This window comes from Pituophis catenifer, unplaced genomic scaffold (genome assembly GCF_029215685.1).
Source record: "Pituophis catenifer annectens isolate HBS135680 unplaced genomic scaffold, rPitCat1.0.hap2 SCAF_2, whole genome shotgun sequence".
NCBI lineage: Eukaryota > Metazoa > Chordata > Lepidosauria > Squamata > Colubridae > Pituophis > Pituophis catenifer.
The window spans coordinates 17,934,818-17,956,552 of NW_027256882.1; the positions used below are offsets into that span (position 1 = coordinate 17,934,818).

A 21,735-nucleotide genomic window follows, 5' to 3' on the forward strand; every position below is an offset into this window, starting at 1 on the left:
CAAGTGTCATATTTAAAATATCTTAGTAGAACACAGGATGGATATGATACCTCAACTGTTCAAAAGAGACATCTTGCAATTCTAGAGTACAAGAGAAAGGACTATGGACCAACTGCTGTTTAATTATTTCAAGCAAAAACATTGGCCCACTAATGTATAGAGAACAGCTTGGACAATTTTCTAGGACTGGCCTGTTAGAAACTCCCCAACTCACATTTCTACATTTCTTTTAGTTGTAAGCTGCTCCTTTGTATTCAGGCCTGGCCTTAGTATGATAATGTAGCACTTGGGGAGGAAGATGCAGACCAGCAGACCAGCATTGGAGAAGAAGATGGAGAAGACCTGAACAGCCACCATGTATTTCCCTTTGGTGCTCAGATAGGAGGGCACAAAACTCACCCAGACACTGCAGAAGACTAGCATGCTGAAGGTGATCAGCTTGGCTTCGTTGAAGGCCCCAGGGAGATTCCTGGCCAGGAAAGCCACTGTGAAGCAGATGGCAGCCAGGAAACCCATATAGCTAAGGGTGATGTAGAACATGACAGCAGATCCTTCGTTACATTGCAAGATGATCTCTCCAGGCTGGGAGTGGAAGTCAGCGTCAGGGAATGGTGGAGAAACTCCAAGCCAGATGGAGCAGATGATAATTTGGACAGCAGAAGAAGAAAGGATGATGGAGTTGGCCAAGCTCTTCCCCAACAATCTTTTCATTCGGTTTCCTGGCTTTGTGGCCAGGAAAGCTAGCACCACTGTGATTGTTTTGGCCAAGAGAGAAGAAATGGCAACTGAGAATGTGATGCTGAAAACTGTTTGTCGGAGAAGGCAAGTGGCTTTCGTTGGTTGACCAATGAAGAGAAAAGGAGACAAGAAGCAAAGCAGGAGGGAGACCAGGAGGATGTAAGACAGATCTCGGTTGTTGGCCTTGACAATGGGGGTTTCTCTGTATTTAGTGAATATGATTAAAATAAGGCTTGTCATTAGGAAGAAGAGTAACAACAAAGAGACCAGGATGATGCCCAGATGTTCTTCATAAGACAGGAAGGTCAGAATTTTGGGGATACATTTGACTCGATCTTCATTTGGATATTGATCATCTGGACACTTGGTACATTTTCCTGTATCTGAGAAAACCAAAAAAATTATCTCTTTAACATTCTGTCCTTTCACATTTCAAGAAATACCTTTTGGGACAACAGCTGAAATCAGGGGTATTTTCAAAGAAGCCTGTGTTAACAACTGAACCAAAATAAACTAAGAAGAATATAATGTATCTCTCTTTATCTCTAGCTCTATTGCTAAGGTCTATCAAATTGGGGAAAGTCCTAGGATATAAATGATTTCTTCTGTAATGTGTTGAACCTTCATAGGAAGCTACATTATTAGATTAAAAATTGAATCAGTTAATCATTCTAAGCAAACATCTTGAATCATGTCAGGTGGCACTTATTAATACACTGGATCCAGAGAATATTTTTCTTCTAAAATGTTTCTGGCAGAGAAAGCTAGTCCTGAAAATGGACTTGTAACACCTTCTCAGTGATCCTCAAGGGGAGGCCCATGTAGACACATCATAATAATCCTTCCAGTAGGATAAGGATAAGGATAATTTTATTTCTATACCGCCCCTCTCCCGAAGTACTCGGGGTGGTGTACAGCCAGGCAAAAACACAATACAAATCACAATTTAAATTTAAAAATTATTAAAAGTATTAAATTTAAGGCCAATTAACTAAAAAACCCAAAAAATTTAAAAACTCCAAATTTAAAACTCCATTATGAAGCTAGCTCTGCCTGTCAGAAGAGCAGGGTCTTAAGAGCACAGCAGAAAACTCAGAGGTCAGAGATCTTGCGTATGTCTGGGGACAGTTCATTCCAAAGGGCAGGGGCTCCCACAGAGAAGGCTCTCCCCCTGGGTGTCACCAGCCGACATAATTTGGCCGATGGCACCCTGAGGAATCCCTCTCTGTGGGAGCGGACTGGTCAGTGGGAGGCTATCGGTCCCGTCACTCAGAGAAGCATTTATAATCCCCTGGAGCCAGCCTCGTGTAACCTCTCGGGAGGCCAGTACCAACCAGGAGGGACACGGGTCCAATAAACATGTGGCAGCACTAAGCCTACCCAGAATCCTGTCCACGTCCTCGGGAGCCACAGGGTCAAACTCTTCCCAGATAATGTTCTCAAGACTTACCCTCATCTCCCCTCCCTGGACTCACCCAGTCGGAGTCCAAGCCTTCCCAAATCCGAGCGACTTTATCATGCAGGAACTGCACAAACTCCTCAGCTCAACCCTGCAAGGGGTCTTCCCGCACTCCCCCCCCCCCGAAGAAGGGAATGGGTCACTCTAAACAGAGCGGCTTGGCGGTTCTCTGCAGATGTGATAAGAGCGGAAAAATAATTAAATTTTGCTGCTTTTATCGCCACTAGGTAGGTCTTGATATAAGACCTCACCAGTGTTCAGTCGGATTCAGATTGACTAGTCCTCCAGACACTCTCTAGGCGTCTTTTCTGACATTTCATCTCTCTCAGCTCCTTGGAGAACCAAGGAGCCAATTGAGATCGACATCGGGTCAGAGGCCGCAAAGGCATGGACGCGGTCTAAAGCCCCGGCGGCCGCCCTATCCCAGGCGGCCACCGGGTCTTCAGTTGAGTCATGTGCCAGAGTCTCAGGAAATGTCCCAAGCTCTGTCAGGAACCTATCAGGGTCCATCAGGCGCCTGGGACGGAACCACCTGGTCGGTTCCATCTCCCTGCGGCGAGGGGAAGCGCCTCGAAAGTCTAAGTGAAGGAGGGAATTATCTGTCCATGACAAGGGCTTAATATCTAAATCCCCTATTCCTAGATCATTCAACCACTGACCAGAGACAAAAATCAAGTCCAGAGTGTGTCCTCCTGTGTGACTGGGGCCTTGAACTAACTGGGTCAGATCCATGGCCATCATGGAAGCCATGAACTCCCTAGCTGCTTCCGACATCTCACCGACAGATGGCAGGTTGAAATCCCCCATGACAACAAGTCTGGGGGTATCCACTGCCACCCTGGCAATAACATCGAGTAGCTTGGGTAGGGCTGCCGCCACGTGGCAAGAAGCCAGGTACGTAGTCAGCAAGCCCAATAGGACCTAAGACTATTCCTCAAGGTTCAAAGAACGCAGGTGTTCCTAGAAAAGTAAATAGCAAAGATCACATTCAAACTAACAAAATAGAAGAAATATTTTCTCTGACAGTAGTAAAGCTTAGCTAATCTTCCATACCCTCTCATTTCTAGCCAGCTCCTAATTCAAGGCCATTTGGGTATTACTCCCTTTAGCTAAGAAATTGTGCACTTTGAAAATAATAGCTGAGCTTCAAACTTTAAACTGTCTTTAAAGTTGCAGTTTCATGAAAATGCTCTGGATGAATCCACTTCCACTTCCTTCCTGCCCCTTTCTTTGGTGTCACCCACCTTCCTGAGTGGAGATGGTCCCATCTGGACAAGAAACACAGTCATAGCAGCAAACTGGCTCTCCTTCTCGCTTCCGCTTGACAAATCCAGGATGACATTTCTCCCCACATTTGGACTGAGGAAGAGACTAAGGAGAAAGCAAAGAATGCCAAAGAAAATATGTTTGTACAGCCATCCTGGCATGTATGCTTATTTCATGCTCTTGAAATAAGACTAAAAGGGACTGCTCAGTTTCTCAGAACTGTAGTGATATGAGACAGGGGTCATGAAAATACAGTATATCCCTCAAAAAGGGTAATTAAGGCATTTTTTTCCCTGCAGCACTTAGGATGTGGGTATGAGTCCTGTGTCAGAAAGGGATATTTTTAAGACCCACCTCGGTATCCAAGAAACGATCCTTTCTGTTCAAGATCTATTTTAATTGTATCCATATTAATACCTATATTGATTATATCCTCTCCTCTACTCGCAACAGAATACTTTATGCCACCTGACTTGAAATTTTGGGCTTAGACAACTTAGAACTTTGCCGTCTTTGGTCCGACCTAAGTGTAGGACATACTGACTCTGTGGTTTCTTCCCCAAACCCCCAAACTTTTAACCTTAGACTGTCTACTGTTGACCTCACCCCATTCCTAAGAGGTCTGTAAGGGGCGTGCATAAGAGCACCAGCGTGCCTACTGTCCCTGTCCTAATATTTCCTATATATGTATCTATTTTATGTATTCAATTCATGCTTATACATATATATATATATATATATATATATATATATATATATATATATATATATATATTACATAATATGTTCTTGAGAAATAAATAAAAAATAAAATAAAATAATGTGAATCCTAATTCCAGAGGTAATTTGGGCAGCAGGAGCTCCATCCAGTGCTGATTAAATTTCATCAATTTTAGTCCAAGCCTGAACTCAGGCACTGGTCAACAAAATTGCCTTCTTCTTTGAAGTTTGTGAACAAGGAGCAGATGAACCTGAGGCTATCGGCACTAGCACCTGAGGGCCTCTCTTACCATTTTCATGCAGCAACCCTATTTCAGCACTAAGCCATGGCACATGGGTTTATCCTAATTGAAATAGGTTGGAACCAGTGGTGAAATCCATTTTTTTTAACTACCGGTTCTGTGGGCGTGGCTTGGTGGGCATGGCAGGGGAAGGATACTGCAAAATCTCCATTCCCTCCCCACTCCTGGGGGAAGGATACTGCAAAATTCCCATTCCCTCCCCACTCCTGGGGGAAGGATATTGCAAAATCTCCATTCCCTCCCCACTCTCGGGCCAGCCAGAGGTGGTATTTGCCTGTTCTCCGAACTACTCAAAATTTCTGCTACCGGTTCCCCAGAACCTGCTGGATTTCACCCCTGGTTGGAACTCTTTGGGAAATACAGAAAAGACATGAAAATGTCTCCCACTCTGTTGAGCAACTTTAGCCGTGACAGATGATTTTGGTCGATAATCAGTCTCTGTCTTTCAAAGTTCAACAGTTTCTTTAGGATGGTACCCTCCTTCGTGAAAAACACCCAGCTTGTGATCTCCAGATCAGCTGCTAAATCTCCATTTTGGTCCCAGTACAGTTTGAATTCAGAAAAATTGTAGTACTCATTCTTCTCCAGAAAGGGATGGAACTAGAATGGGAACATCCAGGAATTTTAGAACTAGTAAACTTGGTAATTTACTTTTTTTAAAAATCTGTTCTCATATGTATCATTCCTCTACAGTGATCTAACTTGCAAGTTTTACCATGATCTTCAAAAGTGAAAAAGAAAGATTCAGTAAAATTTCTCTTCCCTCTCTCTGATTACTGATTCCCAGTGATCCAGGTCATGGTTGTCCAAATGCATGGCACAGCATAGGAGAATAAACACATCCGGACAAGATTAAGCAGTCCATCTGCACCAAAACAAATTCCTTGTGTGTCCAATCACATTTGGCCAATAAAGAATTATATTCTGTTCTGTAAAGCACCTTTTGGATTTTCCCTGATTAGTAGTAGAATTTTAAAGTGATTAGATAATAATTATATAATTAATTTCATAATAATGTCATTAATGCTTTAGATTAAAGGGAATTGAATGCCAACCAATTGAAGCTGAGATCAATTGGGCATCTAAAGATATATTTTAATCAAGGTGTAAAATTCAAAACAGATCTTGACTTTTTTAAATCAAAATACTGTAGGCTGAAACAAACCTTCTGAATGGAATTTAAAAGAGAGATAAATGCACAGAAAAATTAAAAAAAAACAAATGCAGAGCAAGAAGGATATCAAACTTGATAAGAATATTTGTGACAATGATATTGAAATAGTAGTTGATTAGAAACCAAATGTGAGTTAGCATTGTGATGATCAATGAAAGAAAGCAAATGCACCCATAAGAATCTCAATGAATGATGTTCTTTCTTTCTTTCTTTCTTTCTTTTTTTGGAGACCCTCAAGGCAAGTAAAATCTATGTTCATGTAGGTGGAAAAGCAGGAGTTTGGGAGCACATTTTCCAACTAATATAATCTCTGAGTTGGAGAAGGGAGCGAACAGTACTTATTCAATAACTGAGATGTTACCCAGAAGCTTAAACTCTGTTTATTGCTACTTCCAGAGTGTGGAACAACATCAGATAAACTAAGGCATACAAAAGTTTTGATAGACCAATTCTTGAATTCAGCTCAATGTATACAATGTCTGGAACCCGCACTGCATATCAGAAATTAATACAATTGAACGAGTCCAGAGATATTTCACAAGAAGAGTCCTCCACTCCTCTACTCGCAACAGAATACTTTATGCCACCAGACTTGAAATTTTGGCCTTAGACAACTTAGAAATTCATCATCTTTGGTCCGACCTGGTACATAAAATTATCTGCTACAATGTCCTACCTGTCAACGACTACTTCAGCTTCAACCAAAACAATACACGAGCACACAATAGATACAAACTCAAGGTAAACCTCTCCAAACTCGATTGCAGAAAATATGACTTCAGCAACAGAGTGGTCAATGCCTGGAATACACTACCTGACACTGTGGTTTCTTCCCCCAAACCCCAAAACTTTAACCTTCGACTGTCTACTGTCAACCTCACCCCATTCCTAAGAGGTCTTTAAGGGCCGTGCATAAGAGCACCAGCATGCCTACCTTCCCTGTCCTTCTGTCTCCATTTATTCGTATCCATTTCATGTATTCATAATCATATTTATACTTATATCTGTTATCTAATACATGCTTGATGAAATAAATAAATAAATAATCTCAGTCAGGAGATTGTGGCTGAATGAGAGAAGCAGTTTCAGAGTTGAACCAGTGAACCAAAGACTTTAAATCTCCACTTCACTGATTTTCTTAAATAGACCAAACAGCTATCAGTCAGAGAAGCTTTAACTGGGATTCCTGCAGAGAGAAGGGACTGGGCTACATTGTCTAAAGTGTTCCTTCAAATTTAGGAAGGTTAAACCTCTACCTTGCTAAACATAAAACCACACATACAGGAATTTATTTAAAAATAAACTATATACGTCATAGTTCTTGCTGTTTGGAATATTACGCCCCGAGCAATTAAAATGGCCAAACCTGTGAGCCTCTTGTACCATAAGAAGAGAGTTGACATGGTTCCCTTCCTTCTACTTTGGATTCACCCTCAAAAGGAACTAAGTTGGACGGCTTCGTACCTGCCATGGCTGCAGCCTTGCACCCTCCTTCCTCGTCCTCCTGGATCTTGAGGAATACGCCGCATTCAAGGCATAGGTCAGAGTCTTCATGACACTGTAAAAACGGTGGAAATTCCTGACCCCAACCAAGTTTCTTTTCTTTTGTGTTTCCAATGGTGCTTTCTCAGTGCATCTTCTCCGGCCTTTGACAGAAAAGATGTGCTTTGAAAAGGAACAGTGAAAAGACGAATCTCCCAATGGGGGCTCTATAAAGAAAAGGTGTACATGGGAATCTGACTCTGGCCATTTTTTCCTCACCAAACCTAGGGTCCACACGGTATTCACATATTTGAAAAGTCTCTGTTTCAGTGGAAAGAGTCCGATGACTGTTGTGATCCACACTTTCCCTTCAATGGGTCCGGGCAAACGCCTAAATGTTAAATGGAAAGTAAGAAGTCTATCCCAAATGGCACGATATTCTATGAAGTGAACATAGACATTGACTTGTCTCCACTTAGAGAGGGCTGCCCTGAGGGATGCTGAATTTCCAGTCGTTGAGAATTGTTGTGATATAACCACACAAATTCCACTCCTGACCAGCATAGGAGTCAGAGTCCTCATGAAATTCTCTCCATTTTCTGTGTCTGAAGCAAAGAGGCCAATTAAGCTCCATCCAAAATGCAGAAGAAGTTTGACAATTTCTGGGTAGAACCCTTTTTGGGGGAACAGGGAATGGTAAAATGGCAATTGACTTTTATCATGCAGCGCATCTGAAAATAATTCAAAGTTCATCTGAAAAAGCAATGAAGAATATTGGGATCAGAGCTATTCCAAACTGTTAGCTTTAAAGAAATCCAGTTTGGTTCTCAGAAACATCTTTGAATAGACTACTGTTGACTAGCCATTAAACCATATGAAGATACAGATCTTTTTTTAAAAAAAAAAAGCTTAACATTTACAAGACTGTATAAAACAAGTGTACAAAAGAAAATGAATTCTTAAAATGAATAAGAATAAAGAATGCAAATTGTACTTCTGTACCACCCCTATTATTGACCATAATCAGATCTACATATGCAGATCTCAACTGAAATATTTTGTTCAAATAAAGAGTCGTATTATATATATGTTTTTTAAAAAATAGACCACAAAGGAAATAACTTGTTTTAATATAAGAATCCCTATAAGTCATTCAGCTAATCTAAAGATACTGATCCCTATACATTGATGTTAAAATAAAAAAAAGTTATGTCTATCTCTTGAACTTCGCAAATAGAAGTCTGTTCATTATAAGTGGGTTGGTGCTCAAATCTTGCTTAAATAAATAGTGACCTAAGATATTTAGAGATTTCTACATTGAAATATTTGCCAATTTGGAAGTACATGTGTAGAGGCTCGTTCATTCCAATGTGCCATCCTTAGTGAGAATGGCTATATCTTTCTCTATTCAATATCCTAGATTCTTTGTGTAGATATTGGGGTTTTTTGCTTGTTCTCCAGTTGTATAAGAGACAGGAATAGCTTTTAGTATAATTTGTCAGTTGTACAATTCTTTTTCTGAAGCTGGGATGTGTTTACCATTGAAAACATCACTAGGGTTGCCAGGTCTGCTTCCAAAAAATAGTAGACAAGCGGGGATGGGGGGTGTTAAGTAGTAAAAAAATAAAAATAAATTACAATTAAATTATATATTTTCTTACAAACATTTTAACAAGTATTAAAATAATCACTTCAAAACTTTACTTAAAATTCAAAACATCAAATATATTATAATAATATGTAAAAGATTAAATTACATTTTACTTTGCTGTCGTGTGTATTTTTTATTTGACTGCGCAGCTTTGATCAATTCTTTGTGTTTAAGGAATAATTCTTTAATTTCAGTACAACGTTGAGAAATATTAAAAAATATACGAAGTTCACTTCGAACTGATACAAGCAGTCGGTTATGTTCGTCAGTCCACAAATTTCCCATGATGCTGAAAATTCGTTCAATGTTTGCATTTGATACCGGAATTGATGCACAATACTGGAACAGTTTTAGTAAACTCGGAGCTGGCTCTTTCTTGAAAAAGTACATCCACTTATCAAGGGATGAACTGCCCTGCAGGTGAACATAAACTTCTTCTAAGGCAGAAATTTCATCGAAGAGAGTGTTGGGTGGAAGTTCTTCTCGCCATGGTGATAATAACCAGATGTTCGTCATTTCTTCTAAAGTTGGAGGATTATTGCGATCAATTAGATTGAAACAACTTAGCGTCTCATATACTGAATCAGTGAAATTATACCACTTTTCTAGGTACGCAATGGCTCTTTGATACACATTGATGGCTTCTTTCTTGAACTTTTGCACGGCATTCTCAAGCAAATGATTTTTACGTAAGGCAAATAAAACTTTCATTCCAAAAAACTGCTCATCGTATTTTTTTTGCAAAGAATCACGCAGCTTACACATGATAATGTGAAGATCACATGCAAGAATTTTCTTGCTTTCCAGCTTCAGTAGGGTGTCTTGCATTATTGACATGAAGAAGTGCGTGAAATATAAATACAATTCTGAAATTGTTGGTTCATCGTCCTTTGCGAGTTCATTTTCCTGATCCAAAATAAGGTTCCAGGTAACCTTATGGCACTCATCAGATCCAAGAGAAATAAAATACGATTTTAGAGGTATCCAGTTTAAAAGAAGTCTTTCGACCGCTTTAAACAAACTTAACCAACGTGTTGGAACATGGCGCAAAACTTCATGGAATTCTGACTCGCAAAACTCAAAAAACGATTTCAACTCTTCTCGTTTCTTCACAGAATTCGAAAATTCGGCAAAAACCTTCAGCACTACATTTTCAATATCAAAAGATAACTGCTTTAATGCATTTTTTGCGCTGTTGTGTAAAATGTGATCGTTGCAATGAGCATTCGATCTTTGTCTCATTCTAACTTATGAAAAAAAAAAAGACAAAACGCGATTCTCCTATCCTTATTCTCTTAGACTGTACAGCTTTAGATTACGTACCATTTCATCATAAAGCTTTTGAATAAAAAAAAATGTCCACTAATTTGTGAAAAAAAATAGTGAACATAATGTGAAAAAAAGTGGACTGTCCGCTCAAATAGTGGACACCTGGCAACCCTAAACATCACTACCTTTGTTAATCTCATGTACAAACATGATCTTACCATCTCTGCTGCACCATCCATTCACACAGAAGACCTTTTGATCATACATAGAGCCTCTCCTGACCTTGTGTGAAGAAGAAGAAGACCCAAAGCAATAAGAAGATGTCATGAGATGTTCCCATTGCTTTGATCCTTATTCCCCCCCCCCCCAATCCCTAAACATGACACCTAAAATAGCCATGGTGAAAAGCAACTCTTAATTTTTGAACAGAAGACATGTTTGAATCTATTACTCATACACCCATTACCCCACTCAAATTACTTATCAAAGAAACAACCATACAAACCTGTGGGACTTTGTAGATGCCTCCTAATGTTGAAATCTGGATAGAGATGTCATCAGCAGCTACATCAACAAGAACCAAAATGTTGTCCTTTCTTCCACAGCTGTAGTTGGGAATATTAGCTTCCCCAGTAGAGAGTATGTCCAACAAGGCTTCTGAAGTGCTAGGTATGTTCAAATAGTTGTCATGAATGTTGTAGCCAAGTGTGATATTTTGTGGAAGCCAGGGAGTCTTGCTGGCCACTTGGATATTAAAAATGTACTGTAGAAATGTTTCTTTATCACAAGGTATACTAATGTTTAAAAAAAGAAGGTTTTCATGTTATCACCATCATCATTACATAACAATGTGCTTGTCTCCACAAGCCTTCTGAGGCTTAAGCTAATACTGATCCAAAATCAAATGCAAATGCTAGTCATTCATCACCATTTCATTTTGAAGAGTGTTCGGAGATGGGATTTAGATAGTGTTCCATTAAGCATAAGAATCACAACACACTATTATTTCTAGCGGCACTACTTTTCATCTGCCCATCATTTTCATCTGAATCATCATTACAGATGATTCAATCTACAGATGATTGAATCATCTGTAACTATGATTCAATATCATTCAATCCTTAAAGTAGAGCCATCATACTAGCAAGAGGGTGTTTCATAAGTGATCGAGAAAAGAAATCATTAAAAAACCCCTCCTTCTATTTGTATAAGGATTAGGCATTGAATATGAGTGACCACAGCTCATTACTTTAAATTAAAGTCAATATTCAAGTGATAACTCAGAATTGGACTGGGAAAAGTATATAAGTGGGCTTCTTTCAGGTTTTTCCCCCGCATCTTGAGATTTGAGTCTCTTCCACAAAATAAGGCAAAAGAGAGAAGCCATGGAAATCAAAGTGATTCAGGGTTCTGCAATGTAGGAATAAGAGAAATAAGAAGGAAAAAAAAGGTGAATTATTGAGAGCAAATGGAGGAATGCAACTCCACCACAATGAATGACTTACACTTGAGACTGAATTGTAGGAGCCCTGTTGAAAGGCAATGTTGTTATACGCAATATTTTTCTTGCAGTGGTGATCATAGTAATGAGATGGTCTCCTGGCCTGTAATAGCTCCGTGGTCTATTTTCATCTTGGTGTTCCAAACTTAGGGGGCATTTCATTCTAAGCTTCCCAGAGACTGGCTGGTACATCAGAAGCAGCAGAAGCAGAAGCAGGAGGTCCATGGGGCTGAATTAATTCCCTTCCTGTTTTTAAACAAGGACAAGAAGGAGCATTAGAAGAATTCAAAGCCCTCTCACAAGATGCCAGTGACTTTCATGATTCCAACAAAGACAATCTGAGCATCACCTGGAAAAGAAAGATAGAGACATTCAAAGTCACAGACCTCCCCTGTCCCTTAACTTGTGCCACAGAAAGTGTGGTATTTATTCTTTTCTGTTACAACATTCTTTTCTTGTTTCTTCAATCTGATGTTTACCTCAAAGGCAAATTGTAGTAGAAGAAGTCTCAAAGATCAGAACTGTGAAAATTACAGTAATAAGCAGCTTCTCCTCTGAGGATCCTAAACTTCTTCAGGACTCCTTGAGCAGAGGAGTAGCTGGATAAAAGCATGTTAGTCAAAAATCACAGTTACATCCCTGGGGACACTGTTCTGTAGTGGTTGCGCTCCTTCCTGTCAGGTCTTGTCCAGAAAGTAATTTTGGAAGAATATAGTTCAACAACCAGATGATGACTTCTGCTGTCCTTCAATAGCAATAGCACTTAGACTTATATACCGCTTCACAGTGCTTTACAGCCCTTTCTAAGCAGTTTACAGAATCAGCCCATTTCCCCCTAACAGTTTGGGTCCTCATTTTACCGATCTCGGAAGGATGGAAGGCTGAGTCAACCTTGAGCCTTTTTAGAGTCTGGGGAGGGCAAAAATGGCCTTCCCCACTCCCCCAGAGGCACTCTGGAGGCTGGAATCAGTCTTTTTCCTGATTTCCAGTGGGTCCAAAAGGCCCAAAAATCAGCTGGCTGGTGCACATATGCATGCCAGAGCTGAGCTCGCATGCCCACTGATATGGCTCTGTGTGCCACCTGTGATGACCTATAACCACTGGTTATAGGTCATCTAGTCCAGTGGTGGGTTGCTCCTGGTTTGCACCGGATCGCAAGAACCAGTTGTAAAAAATTTTAATAGTTCAGAGAACCGGAAATAAGATTGGCTGGCCATGCCCCCGAACCGGTTCCCGGCCCGGTCACCGTTCGCTTACCCCGCCCACTCCCAATCTGAGTCTCAGCTGATGGCTAGAGGGAAAAAAACTGTTTAAACTCTTGCCGTGGGGCTTCAAAGGGCCACCCTACAGCTGATCAGTGTTAAAATAAAACAAATGAGTAGACCGGTGCCTGCAAAAATAGAAAAAAACCAGCCCCTTACAGCTTCAGCATAGGTTAATTAGCACAAGTTGATTAGATCGGCCTCCCGACTCTCAGCTGATTTGCTCTCAACTGTTTTGGGCAGGGCTCTGTTGTTAGCTGCAGAGTGCTGGAGCAGATTTTTTTCCCCTAGCTATGCTGAAAAAACGAAACTGAAAGTAAAGCAGGGTCTTTGCTGCAACATGACAAAATGAGGCAGAGAGAGATTTCTTTTTCTTTTTCCTCATCAAAAAAGGTAGGTGCAAAACTGAAAACAATGGGAAATTTAGGGCAAAAGAGGAGAGTTCAAGATTTTAAAGCACAAAAAAAAAAGCTCTATTTAACTAGGGAATTGTAATAATTGAGATACTATTAATTGTATATTGTGTTGAAAGCAGAAATGGTTAAGTTGTGGCTTGGAGGAATATATGGGAGAAATTATTTGATTTATTATTATTGGTAAATATAATTAATTGATTTGTAAGAAATTGGATTGCATGGAAATAATTGGAATATTCATGTTCATATTGATTAATATACAAAAAAGATAGTTATATAACTAATTGATTTATATTAAAATGTTGAATTTGTATTAAACAACTGTATTACATAATTACATAATTAACCAATGTGAGGATGGATATAAAAATAGATGACAATGGGAAGGGGTATAATATAGAATAGAAGGGAAAAATTGAATTTGATTAAGATTAGAGATGAGGATGAAGGGTAATATTGGTTTTTTTAAAAAATAGATGATGAATAAATGTGGCAAAAAGGAAATATAGAAATTGTAAATTTAATTGAAATGACTAAACACTGTTTAAATTTGTGAACCGGCCAAATACTCTGTTCAAAGAAAATACATTGTATGTTTGTATGTGTGTTTCTAATTATTGCTATTTATTCATATTTGTTCTCTTTTATTCTTTAAAGTTTAACAATTCATTCTTTATCTTAATATCTTTATATTTGTTTGGGGTTGCCTTTCTTCCCTTTCATCTTTTTTATTGTACAGCAATCTTTCTCCTCAAACCTACCACCTCTCTCTTTCCTTTCCTTCTTACTTTCTCCCCCCCCTTTTCTTCTCCTCCCTACTTCCTCTTCCTTTCTCCTTCTCCTCCTCTCTTCCTCCCTCTCTTACCCTCCCTCCTACTCTAATTTCCCTTCCCTTTCTTCATCCCTCTCTATTGCTGTATTCTTTTATGCATATGGACTACTCAGAAGGCTGAAAAAGTTATTTTTGACTGGTCCTTGCACTTTTGACCAGTCCTCGAACTTACGACTGTCCTCACATTTTACGTTTTTGCCCTATCTTGTCACCATGGTGAAGAGAAGCAGTTGTGAAATGAGTGGCATGGTTGTTAAGAATGCTACAATGGGCATAAATGATGACCAGTCATAAGTGCGAAGACCGGTCAAAAGTGCGAGAACCTGTCAGAAATCACTTTTTTCAGCCCTCTGGGTAGTCCTTTTGTGCATATGGACTACTCAGAGGGCTGAAAAAGTTATTTTTGACTGGTCCTCGCACTTTTGACCAGTCCTCGAATGTACGACTATCCTCACATTTTACATTTTTTTTGCCCTATCTAATCACCATGATGAAGAGAAGCAGTTGTGAAATGAGTGACATGGTTGTTAAGAATGCTGCACGGGCATAAATGTGAGGATGGTCATATGTGTGAGGACCAGTCAAAAGTGCGAGGACCTGTCAGAAATGACTTTTTTCAGCCCTCTGAGTAGTCCCTATACACATAGCCATGGCCACCCGGTCATATGACCAGCTAGCCATGCACACCCAGTCACATGACCTCCAAGCCATGCCCACAAAATAAGCCATGCCCACAGAATCGGTAGTAAAAAAATTAGAACCCACCCCTGATCTAGTCCAACCCCCTGCTCAAGCAGGAAATCCTATACCATTTCTGACAAATGGCATTCCAATTTTTTCTTCAGTGTCTCAAGTGATGAAGCTCCCACATCTTCCAAAGACAAGCTGTTCCATTGGTTGATTGTTCTCACTGTCAGAAAGTTCCTCTTCATTTCCAGGTTGAATCTTTGTTCAGTTTCCATCCATTATTCCTTGTCTGGCCTTCAGGTGCTTTGGAAAACAGCTTGACCCCCTCCTCTCTGTGGCAGCCCCTCAATATTGGAACACTGCTATCATGTCCCCCCTGGTCCTTCTCTTCACTAGACTAGCCATGCCCAGTTCCTGTAACCGTTCTTCATATGTTTTAGTCTCCAGTCCCCTAATCATCCTGGTTGCTCTTCTCTGCGCTTTTTCTAGAATCTCAACATCTTTTTTATAGTGTGGTGACCAAAACTGGATGCAGTACTCTAGGTGTGGTCTTACTAGGGCTTTATAGAGTGGTATTAATACCTCACTTGATTTTGATTGAATCCCTCTGTTAATGTAATTTAGGATTGCATTGGCTTTTTTAGCTGCTGCTGCACACTGCTAGCTCATATTTAGCTGGTTGTCCACTAAGACTCCAAGATCCCTCTCCCAGTCACTGCTATTAAGGGAACTCATAGATTCAAAAGCTTCCATCATCATTGGGGTGATCCTGCTATCCCATCTAACTCAACCCCCCCGCTCTCCCTTTCATGCTAAGGTATAGCATAGCAGTGTTCCAATATTTGAGGGGTGCCACAAAGAAAAGGGGGTTAACCTATTTTCCAAAGCACCAGAAGGCAAGATGAGAAGCAATGGATGGAAAGTAATCAGGGAGAGAAGCAACCTAGAAATAAGGAGAAATTTCCTGACAGTGAGAACAATTAATTGGTGGAACAACTTGCCTTCAGAAGCTGTATGTGCTCCATCACCTGATTGGACAGCCCTTTGTCCAGGAAGATATGGGGTCTCCTGCTTGAGCAGAGGTTGAATTAAAAGACCTACAAGGTCTCTTTGAACTTTGTTATACTTTTATTCCTTTATTCTGTATGCATTATTAATGTACCTTCTCTCCAAACAAGAAACATACTCTTTCTGACAACTACTCAAATATACCAGGAACACAGCGATACCCAACCACCTCTTTCAAGATCTTGGCAGTCTTGGGAAGTGAATCGCACACAATGTCAGAGATGTGAAGGCCAAAGAGCCCCACAACCATGGAGGGCATCCACACAACCAGAAGAAGGGAAACCATGTCCCTTCAAACTAGTTTTTTTGGTTGGGTTTGTCAAGGAATTGGTGTCAAGGAAAAAAATCTATTGGCCCTATATCTTTTTCCATATTTATGCAATGATACAACCCAAAAACATTCAGTGTCCTCAGTCTAGAGTGGCACCAAACTCCATAACTCTGGGTGATCTTACTCAGCAGTCTCTGGACAAAAGATACCATATTGAAGGACAGCAGAAGTCAACAACAATACTGTGTCTTCCTCCAGCATCATTTTCTGGACATGTCCTGACAGGACAGATCATAATCACTACAGAACACTGCCCTCGAGGGTGTATCTGTAAAGTTTCACTAACATGCTGTACTCCAGCTTCCTTTCTGCAAATGGAGCCAAGGAAGAAGTTCAGAATCCCCAGAGGAAAAGCTGCTTCTCACTGTAATTATCACCATCCTACTCTTTGACATGTATTTACCCTGCCTTTGATGTAAAAATATCAGACTGAAGCATCAGAAAAGGATAAATGTTTCAGGTCACTCTCTGTGATGTACGAATTTTAGGACAGGCAGGGGCTGTGCTGTTAAATGTATCCTTCTTTCCTTTCCAGGTGAAGCTTGGTTGGTCTCTGTTTCAACCAGGAAAAGCACTGGTTCTTGTGAGAAGGCTTTTAATTCTTCAACTCTTGTTTTCAAACAGGAAGGGAATTGATTCAGTCCTATGAATTATGAACCTCCTGCTTCTGTTTCTGATGCTACTGTTGTTCCAGCCAACCTCTGGGAAGCTTAGAGTGAAATGTGCACTGACTCTGGAACACCAGGATGGAAAAAAACCATGGAGCTATTACAGACCAGGAGACCATCTCATTAGTATAGTCATCACTGCAACAAAAATATCTCCTATAATGTTCCCTTTCAATGCAGCTCCTTCCAGTCAGTCTCACTCGTAAGTCATTCAGGATAATGGAGTTGCATTCCCTCCATTTATAATTCCTTCGTTTTGTTCTCCTTATTAAACTTGCTCTTTATACTGCAACACATGTCCTGTCTAATTTCTTGATTCATTTTGATTTCCATGCTTTGTCTTATTTTGGGGAAGAGATTCAAATCCAAAGATGGGACAGGAAAAAAAATCTGAAAGAAGTCCACATTATTTTCCTTTCCCTGATCAATTTTGAATTCATGACTTGAATACTGACTTTTGCTTAAATTAGTTATTATTATAGATTTCCTCTGCCCAGTTCATTTCAAATGTAACTATTTTTTGACATTTACTTCTGATCCTTATAGAAATACAGGATGATTTATTTTTAGAATTGGCTTCTGAGTCACTTTTGAAACATCCTCTTCCTTTTATGGTGGTTCTACTTTAACTATTCAATTATTTCAAAATCTGGTTACTGGACAGGAGTTTATCTATTGTACGTTCAAAAGTGCTGTGCTTTATTTCCATTAGTCATGAAAAATGATAACAAAATATAAAATATATTTTGCTATTGATAAGGATGGTGATGATAAAATGAACATTTTTTTTACAGTAAAGTATCTTCTGATCAGTCTAAACTCCTACGCTTGATTTTCGCTATTCAAGTGGTCAATAAGAATTCCCAGCTCCTGCGCAATCTCACACTTGGCTACAACATCCATGACAACTATTTGAACACCATTGGCACTTCAGATGCCTTGATGGACATGCTGTCTACTGGAGAAGCCAATGTTCCCAACTACAGCTGTGGAAGGAAGGATAATCCTTTGGCTTTTTATGATGGAGCTGACAGGGACATCTCCATCCAGATGTCAAGATTAGCAGACCCCTACAAAGTCCCACAGGTCTGTATGTGTGCCTCTCTATCTAGGGAAGTGAGTGGATTGGTAGGACATATAAGCGATAAATCCAACCACATCGATTCTATGGAGTTCAAGAGGTGCTTTTCTCCATGATCACTCTAGTTATGTTGTTTATTAATGGGGTTGACATTGGGGAAGGGGAACACGTAAAAGCAGTCACATCATCTCATGACACCATCCCCATTGCTTTGGGGCTTCTGCTGCACACTTGTGAAGATAAGGAGAGGCTCTGTGTCCAATCAAAGGGTCTTCTGTACAAAAGAATCACTGATGGAAAGCTCTTGTTTTGTACATCATCTTAGCCAAACTAATGATATTTTCAATGATATACAAATAACAGATTCATGAAAAGAATCCCAATGCCTTATCTTAGTTTGTGAGACATATAATACATATAAGACAAACTCTGCCTAAAATCTGGAGTTTGATCCTGACAGGACTCAAGGTTGATTCAACCTTCCATCCTTTCAAGGTTGGTGAAATGAGGGCAAATTTTTTTTTGGGGGGGGGGGGCAATAGGTTGACTGTGTAAACCATCCAGAGAGTCCTGCAAAGCATTACGAGGTGGTGTAGGTGAAACAATCTGGAGCTGAACACACTTAAAACTGTAAAGATGAAAGTGTATTTTAGGAAGATCCCTCCTATTCTACCACCTCTTACAATATTAGCCAACACAATATCAACATTAGATATCTTCTAGTTTCCGGGTTCTATAATCTTCATCAACTCAGAAAGTTCAGACTGTTTTTTTAAGAGTTTTTTTATTTTTTAAACAAACAAAACATTTAATACATAAGTCATCTCAGTGTTACCTCCAATGATTCTTTTTTGTTGTTGTTGTTATTTCTTCTGTCTTCATTCTTATTGAATCAATTACAACAATTCATCACTAACAAAATATTCTGATTATGGCATTTTTATACATAACTATTAATTTACTTATTTGTATCTCTTTTCTAACCAATAGTAGAATTGATTCCATATCTTAAAGTATTTTCAATCTTCTCTTTCTTTAATCATCAAAGTCAATCTATTCATTTCTGCACAATCTATTTTTTTTTAATTACTTCTCCTTCCAAAGGTATTTTCTCTGCTTTCCAGTGTTGTGCATAAACAATCCTTGCAGTTGTTATTACATGTATAATCAAATAAATATTTTCTTTGCTAATTTTTTCTAGCAGGATACCCAATAGGAATAATTCTGGTTTTAAATCAATACATTGTTGTATCATTTCTTCCAGCCATATCTTAATTGTATTCCAATAATTTTTTGCTTCCGGAGATGTCCACCACATATGGTAATAAGAACCTGGTAACTGGTGACATTTCCAACATTTAGCTGATTTATCTTTAAACATTTTTGCCAGTTTCTCAGGGAGGGCATATGCCATCTATAAAACATTTTATATTGATTTTCCTTATATGCAGTGGACATTGTTAATTTATAATTCCTTTCCCATAACTGTTGCCATTTATCTAGGTCTATTGAATATCCAAAATTCTTTGCCCAGGCTATCATTGTTTCCTTTACTTGCTCCTCCTCCAGTTCAATGCCAAGTAAAAAATATAGTTTTTTTAATTAATTTATCCACTGTTCCTTTGAGTATCTCATCCAACTCTGTTTTTTCTAAGTGAAAACCATATAATTAAGCATCTTTTTCATATCTTGTTTGTATCTGCATGTACGTATACCAATCCATCTCAATCCCCTGTTCTTCCAACTCTTGTTTCCCTTTCAAATCCCCCTTATCTGTTAGTAAGTCCTTATATCTAACAAAATTTCCAACATTAAAAACATTTGGGTGTATCAAAGTTTCCATTGTTGATAACCATATTGGTATTTTCAGATAATATTTATCTCTGACCTTCTCCCATACAATCAAAACATAAGGAATATATAAAAACGTATGAAATCTGTAAAGAAAAACAAGAACTAGACAAAATTATATTAGACTCTGAAGAGAAATTAATTAGTAAAATTTACAAATTTCTGCTGAGATATAAGATGGAGGAGGAAATAGTTAAAAACACGATGATTAAATGGATGCAGAATTTTAAATACTCAATAGAATTGGAGAGATGGGAAGAATTCTGGCAATTGAATACAAAAACAACATTGGCGGTGGCATACAAGGAGAACCAGCTAAAGGTGTTTTAAAGATAGCATATGTTGCCTACAAGATTGGCCAAAATAAACCCGAAAAACAGTTCAGTGTGTTAGAGATGTAAAAACCCAGAAGGCACCTTTTACCATTTATGGTGGACATGCCCGGCAGCAAAGAAATTTTGGTCCAATATTAAGAAATGGTTAGAACAAATCACCAAACTACAAATAGACAAGAGACCCAAAACTTTTTTGTTAGGAATTTTCACAAAAACTTATCCCAAAGAAATAAAATACTTGTTAATACATATTTTAATGGCAGCGAGGATAATATATGCTAAAAATTGGAAACTGGAAAAAACCCCAACTGAAGAAGAAATAATGGATAAAATTACACAGTGTGCTGAAATGGACAGGCTGACAAAAGAACTAAAGGAAAAAGAAAAAGTTTGGAATAAATGGTACCAATGGCATAAGGCTACTACTGAAGAAACATAACTAGAAGTCAGATAGAATAGAAATAAAAATGTGTATACAAATATTTTCTTATGGGCAGACAAACCTACAGAGAGAAACTCAGAAAGCAAAGGTATAATCCAAATATGTAATATACAGATTAATAAAGCAGAAGTCTTAGAGTAGAGAAGAGAGAAGAGGGAGAAAAGGTAAAAAGAAACTACTAAGTTAAGATTTAGGGGAATAAGTATAACTGTATTACCCGAAAGACCATTACGAAACAATCGCTTCAAATGATTGACTATCTACAATCGTTTATTGTACAATGTATTTATATGTTTTTGTTATGTGTGTTATATGTGTTTTATAAGTGTTTTAATAAAGTTTATAATTTTTTTTAAAAAAGAAAACCATATAATTTAGCATCTTTTTCATATCTTGTTTGTATCTGCATGTACATATACCAATCCATCTCAATCCCCTGTTCTTCCAACTCTTGTTTCCCTTTCAGATCCCCCTTATCTGTTAGTAAGTCCTTATATCTAACAAAATTTCCAACATTAAAAACATTTGGGTGTATCAAAGCTTCCATTGTTGATAACCATATTGGTATTTTCAGATAATATTTATCCCTGACCTTCTCCCATACCAATAACAATGCATCCCTTATATAATGTCTATGAAAGTACGTATGTATCTTATGTCTACCATACGATAAAAATGCATGCCATCCCAATTGTAAATCATGACCTTCCAGTATTAATACTCTTGTATTTCTTAATTCAACCCATTCCTTCATTCAATTCAATGCTGCTGCCTGGTAATACAATTCCCAATTCGGTGACCCAAATCCACCACGTAATCTCGTGTCCTGAAGCATTTTTATGCTTATTCTTGCTTTTTCCCCTTACCATATAAATTTCCTTATTATCTTATTAAGCTGCTGAAAATAAGTCTTTTCAAGTTTTATCGGTACTGTCTGAAATATGAATAATAATCTTGGTAATATATTCAACTTTATTATTGCAATCTTTCCTATTAGTGACAATTTAAGGTTCTTCCACTTCTCCAAGTCTTTCTCAATTTGTTGTTTTAATCTATAACTATTATCCTCTTTTATCGTTACACATCTTGAAGTTAAATAGATTCCTAAGTATTTAACTTTTTTCACCACTTGTATATCTAAATTTTCTTCTATCTCTCTTTTGTGTTTTTCTGTAATATTTTTCACCAGAATTTTTATTT

At 38.6% G+C, this 21,735-nt stretch overlaps 1 protein-coding gene across 1 annotated transcript in view; it reads right to left on the reverse strand.

The window, feature by feature from the left end:
- Nucleotides 1-210: 210 nt before the first annotated feature.
- The window catches only part of LOC139309937 (vomeronasal type-2 receptor 26-like), a 65,091-nt gene continuing 43,566 nt past the window's right edge, over nucleotides 211-21,735 (reverse strand). The window contains exons 3-8 of the mRNA XM_070934119.1: nucleotides 11,863-11,911; nucleotides 10,567-10,855; nucleotides 7,124-7,894; nucleotides 4,873-5,085; nucleotides 3,442-3,568; nucleotides 211-1,121 (exon numbers count right to left, since the gene is read on the reverse strand). Of these exons, the coding sequence (XP_070790220.1) occupies nucleotides 211-1,121; nucleotides 3,442-3,568; nucleotides 4,873-5,085; nucleotides 7,124-7,894; nucleotides 10,567-10,855; nucleotides 11,863-11,911 (2,360 nt within the window). The remainder of the gene's footprint in view (nucleotides 1,122-3,441; nucleotides 3,569-4,872; nucleotides 5,086-7,123; nucleotides 7,895-10,566; nucleotides 10,856-11,862; nucleotides 11,912-21,735) is intronic.